This window comes from Chrysochloris asiatica, unplaced genomic scaffold (assembly GCF_000296735.1).
Source record: "Chrysochloris asiatica unplaced genomic scaffold, ChrAsi1.0 scaffold00206, whole genome shotgun sequence".
NCBI lineage: Eukaryota > Metazoa > Chordata > Mammalia > Afrosoricida > Chrysochloridae > Chrysochloris > Chrysochloris asiatica.
Genome location: NW_006408724.1, coordinates 4,953,267 through 4,959,148, shown reverse-complemented (window position 1 = coordinate 4,959,148; position 5,882 = coordinate 4,953,267). Strand labels below are relative to the sequence as shown.

At 40.6% G+C, this 5,882-nt stretch overlaps 1 protein-coding gene across 1 annotated transcript in view; it reads left to right on the top strand.

Annotated features, from left to right (window-relative positions):
* Positions 1-5,882, top strand: part of CUBN (cubilin (intrinsic factor-cobalamin receptor)) — a 384,343-nt gene that overhangs the window by 267,181 nt on the left and 111,280 nt on the right. Inside the window, exons 40-41 of the mRNA XM_006872611.1 lie at positions 1,258-1,455; positions 4,463-4,609. Of these exons, the coding sequence (XP_006872673.1) occupies positions 1,258-1,455; positions 4,463-4,609 (345 nt within the window). The remainder of the gene's footprint in view (positions 1-1,257; positions 1,456-4,462; positions 4,610-5,882) is intronic.

Below are 5,882 nucleotides of genomic sequence, written 5' to 3'. Positions count from 1 at the left end.
TTTTTTTTCCTCTCTTCTTTTTACTTCTGGTTGAGCTCTGATCATCCAGTCATTGAACCCAGGACAAGTGGGTATTATCTGCAATTGTGGGTGTTCTTATGCATATGCCCTCTCTTCTTATTAGCTGGTCGCTTCATTCTCCACTCTAGTCCTCTGTGGCTATGTTACTGACTCTGGGCCCAAGAGTCCCCAGGTCTTGCCACTGTGTGTTTCATTTTACCAAATTGAAATTTTATTCAAAATTGCCTAGATATAAAGGCATGATAGTTCTTCCCTAATGATACAAATGAACTTACTTCATGTGAAACAAATCTCATCACTGTTAAGTGTTGTCGAGTCGATTCCAACTCATAATGATGCTGCATAGCAGGGATGGGGCATGTCTGGCCTGGGGGCTGTATAAGGCCCACAAAATCCTTTTGTCTTACCCTGCCAAGGCAACTGAAGGTCTAGCCATCACATTGCTGCTACTGTTAACTGTCTTTCAGTCAGTTCTGACTCACAGAGACCCTATAGGGTTTCCAAGGAGTGGCTGGTGAGTTTGACCAGTCAACCTTGTGGCTCAAACCAACCTTGCAATCCAGTTCTTATCCTACAGTGCCACACCAGGACTCCAGCCATCACACTGTTATTGTTGTTCAGAGCCTATGAGTCATTTCCAAGGAGCAGTCAGTGGGTTTGAACTACCAACCTTATGGTTCAAAGTCCAGTGCTGATCCTACAACACCAGAAGCCCAGCCATGACAGTAGGGCTAAGCCCATTAAATGTTTGACCAAATATAGCAGGCTAAATTTTAAGTTGTTAATTTTGTGTGGTCTGCAAATGATGTTATAAATTTTGGCAGCAAAAAGGTTCCTCCTGTTGTATAGGGTTTCCAAGGTTTTAATTCTTTTCAGGAGCAGAAAGTCTCATCTTTCTCCAAGGAACTGTAACTGCTACCTTGTGGTTTGCAGTCTAGTGCTTATCATATGGAGCCACCGCTCTCCCCTGTATAATAAATAGGCACTCAGTAATAAATGGGCTATGTGGCAAAACCATGGTGAAAAACTAGAATACAATATGCTTTTCTTACACAAAAAATATATTACAGAAATTACTGTTGTCTGAATCAGTAGGTTTAATAAAATATTCCTTGGGTTTTTTTAAGGAAGTTATTTTAATTTGGTTGTTTAGTTTCCATATAGGGCTGTCACTTGTAAGTACAACATTTCTTTTTCAGAAGAGCTATTTCAAAGGTGTTACTTTTCATGTTACAGGTGCTTGTGGTGGGTTCCTGAGGACAGGAGATGCGCCAGTCTTTCTTTTCTCCCCAGGGTGGCCTGAAAACTATGAGAATCGGGCTGACTGTACATGGCTTATCCAGGCTCCTGATTCAACTGTGGAACTCAACATCCTTTCCCTGGACATTGAATCTCATCGGACATGTAACTATGATCAACTTGTAATAAGAGATGGTGAGCTTTGAAAATTAACATACAAAACAAAAACACTACTGTACTTCAACCCAGACACACATTTAGTTACATTTAATCATAATTTTAAGGAGCTCTGGTAGCATAGTGGTTATGAATGGGGCTGCTAATCTCACTGTCATAGTTCAAAACTACCAGTTCTGCAGGAGAAAGATGAGGTTTTCTGCTCCTGTAAAGATTTATAGGGTTGCTCCTGTATAGGGTTGCTATGAGTCAGAAGCGACTCCACAGCACATAACCGCAACAACAATCATAATTATACATAAAATTTAAGGAGCTCTGGTAGTGTAGTAGTTACAAGTCGGGCTGCTAACATCAAGGTCAGTAGTTCAAAACTACCAGCTGTTCCATGGGAGAAAGATGAGGCTTTTTGCTCCCGTAAAGATTTACAGCCTCGGAAACCCTATATACGGTCACTATGAGTTAGAACCAACTCCATGGAACATCACCACCACCACCTCAACCACCACCATACAAATAATTTACTGTCTCCATCTATTTTGAAAGGAATTTTACAGATATTGCGGCCACTGAAAACATTGAATGCCAAAATTGGCTTCAAAATCTGAAGAATATAAAGTTCCTCAAAGGAAGCATTACCTTTGTCTCAAGCAGGACATACAGTCTTAACTTTCCAGATAGTGGAGAGATCGCATGCTAGGATACTCTTGTTTGTTAGATCCAAATGTGAAAAATGTTTATAATTCCAGTACATTCAGTAAGTCCTCTGAATCTCTGTATAGAACGGTATCTAGTGCCGCAGTAACAGAAACACCACAAATGAGTGGCTTTAACAAACAAGCGTCAGCTCTAGGGCAAGGCTTTCTCTGTCAGCTCTCTATAAAGGCCCTGGTCTCTTCAGCTTCAGTTTCCTGGTTCCTTGGAAATCTCCAAGTGCCTTGACATCTTCTTACCACATCTCTCTACTCTTCTCACTTGTTTAATCTCTTTTATATTTCTAAAGGAGTCCTAGTGTAGTGCTGTAGGATAAACACTGGACTGCTAACCGCAAGGTTGGTGGTTCAAACTCACCAGCCTCTGCTTGGAAATCCTATACAGAGTCTCTAGGAGTCAGTGTTTCAAATTCACCACTGGTTGAAAGAGTTGTTAAATCAAGGGGCACTGTTAAAGCACTCAGAGTTCCTAATTTAGCAGGTCATTGATGGTGCTGAGAATCTGCATTTCTAATTGATCCCCAAGTGATACTGATGTTGCTGGTCCACTGCCACACTTAGAAAAATATCATTGTGAAAGATAGCTTCTTCCTGTTGCCTTGCTTCCTTCTAGCACATAATATATTGTGATGCCCAGGTTGTACAAGATGCCTATTAGCATTATCCTTTTCCTTTTCTCACTGCAGAGCAATACCCCAAATGTGTATGGAGAAAAGAAACAGAAAAATCACCCCTTAGTTCCAGCCATTGTTTATGGATCAATTTGTTGTTTTTATTAAGTGTCCTCAAGTTAATTCTGACCCATAGCGACCCTGGAAAGGGTTTCCAAGGATCAGTTGGTGAATTTGAAACACTGACATGGTTCAAACAGACCTTTAGTCCAGTGCATTATCCCTTAATACTACATCAGGACTCCATGGAGTGAATGATGTCCTCCCAAAACATGTGTTGAAAATTCTAACCTCTAGGCCTGTGGTAGCATAGTGGGTACGAATCGGGCATCTAACCTTAAGGTTAACGGTTCGAAACTACCAGCTGCTCCACGGGAGACAGATGAGGCTTTCTACTCCCATAAAGATTTACACCCTCGGAAACCCTGTACAGGGTCGCTGTGGGTTGGAACCGACTCCATGGCACTTAACAAGAACAACAACAGGCCTGTGGTTACAATCCCATTTGGAAGTGGGCTGTCTTTGTTATGTTAACGAGGTAGAATTAGCATAAGATGTGTCTTGAGTGGATAACATTTGAGATATGGTTGGTTCTGACTCCTAGAGACTGTATAGGATTTCCAAGGAGCATCTGGTGAGCTTCAACTGCGGACCCTGTGGTTCAAACCGAGTTTTCAGTCTAGCACATTAACCTACAGCACAACACCAGGAGTTATAAGTAGTGGCCTGTGTTTGAAAATATTCATTTTTCTGGTTTTGTAGAAGGGCAAATTTCCTCATATTCTATTTCTGTTTTTTAATATGTTTGATATTTATTAGTTCTCTGCCTTAGGGGAAAAAACTCTTGCATTTTCCCAGTCAAAGGATACAAGTCTGCTTTAATCACCTTTGCTCTGTTTTGGTTTGGGCTACAGTAGCTGGTTTGATGGTAACTTAAAACCAAGAGAAGAAAACAGCAAAAGAGCCATGTCATGCCCCAGCAATCCTTTGATTCTTCCAAGAAGGGCACGTCTGCTGAAACAATCTCCCTTGCTTTCATTTCTCATCCTCTACATGTGTGGGTACATTGATATGTGGGCATGTACATGTTCTTTTAACAACAAAACAATACAAAATAATAACAAAAAAGAAAACCTTCCAGAACTGCAGAAAGGGTCGTGCAAGAGTTGCAAACCTCCTAGTGAATGACCTCCTAGCATTAATAAAGAAGCTGAGCCTGAACAAGCAACTTGTTTTTCCCTTTTAGATATTTGACTTTCAACAACCAGTTTCCTTTAAGACAGAGATTCTATTTAACACTCACAAATACACTGATCCTTGATCATTTCCTAAACCCATGTACTCTAATTTTGAGTTTTAGTGCCAGGAAGAAGAGATGGCCTGTTTTTAGAAAAATAGTGGGAACTGTCAAAGAAGTCTTTATCAAGAATAAGAAAAAGGTAGGCGGTATCATTACAAGCTGGAGACAGAATGACATAACCCCTGGGGTTTCCTTCTTTTTAAGGATCATGTTATCTCCTAGGAATTGCCATGCTCTGTGAAACATAGGTGAGCCACTTTGGCTGGGTTGCAAATGACAGTGGAGTAGAGTAGATTCTTCAGACATTGTATTTTCTCCCTGATGTTTCTTTTCTTTGGTTCTAGGAGACAGTAACCTGGCTCAGAAACTAGCAGTTCTGTGTGGCAGAGAAATCCCGGGGCCCATCAGGTCTACTGGAGAGTACATGCTGATCCAGTTCACCTCGGACATCAGTGTAACCGGGGCAGGCTTCAATGCATCCTTTCATAAGAGTAATATTTTCTAACTTTTTTTTTCTTTCTTTCATTTCTTCTCTTTTTCTTGTGTACAAACTGGATTGACACAGTGGCAGCAGCAGTAGGCTCAAGCATAGCAGCAATTGTGAGGGTGCTGCAGACTGGGCAGTGTTTCCTTCTGTTGTGCATAGGGTCGTTATGAGTTGGAACAGCCTCAACGGCACCTAACAACAACAACAATGTACTCTGGTCACTTTTCCATGGCAGGACATAGTTATGACTCAAAAGACATGGGTCTTCAAATGGGCATGCTCTTTCAGGTTCTGAGTCCTGAATCCAGATCGAAAATTCAAACTCTGAGTTATGCAAAAGGTTCTACAGCCTCCAGGTCTCTGAGTGGGCATCTTCCTTCCTAAGGAAGTTCATTTCTAGGAGGCACAAGAGTAAGATCCATAAAAAAAAAAAAGTCCTTGCCTCTTTGAGGGCTGAGACTAGAAGCCAGCACAGATACATGACACATCAAGAAAGCTAAAGCCTGCGTTCTCTTCCTTCTAAGAAACAACCTGTCAAAATAATGTACAATAAATCTTCATAAATCCCTTGGTCAAAACTATCCATTTGAGTGTTGGTAGGAAGAATTTGTTGCTCTTGAAATAAGAAGTTGGTGAGTCAGAGAATGTGCACAGTATATGAAATGTAACAGTGAATACAATATGACCGAGAGTTTTTTAAACTTGGCAAAATGCAAAGTCCAATAATAGCTTTAAGTCCCCAAATGATAAATGTTAAAGAAGTAGTCCATGAAATGTTTAAAAACTCTCAGGTGTTTAACTGAAAAACATAATTTTAAAGTATGAGTAGATTCTCAAACTAGACATTAAAAATTAATCTAATATTTCCTTCAACTTTTATAAAGTAGGCAGTAATTGAAAATAAATTATTCTCCTTACACTCAAGGGAGGCAGTAATAGAAGAGACTGTGAATTAACCTGGTTCTGTGGGTTAATGCCCTAGACTACAAAGTCATTTGAACTTGCATAGTCAGTGGTTCAAGCTCACCAGCCACTCCTCAGAAACACTGTACTGGGTTGCTATGGGTTGGAACCAACTCAACAATATTTAACAACAGTAACAACATGAAGAAAATTCTTATCTCTGGGATTTAACTAGTTCGGTTGGGTGAACTCTCTACAGACTATTTAATCTCTCTACAGGAGCTCTGGTAGCGTAGTGGTTACGAATTGGGCTGCGAACCTTAAGGTCAGCGGTTTGAAACTACCAGCTGCTCCGCAGGAGAAAGATGAGGCTT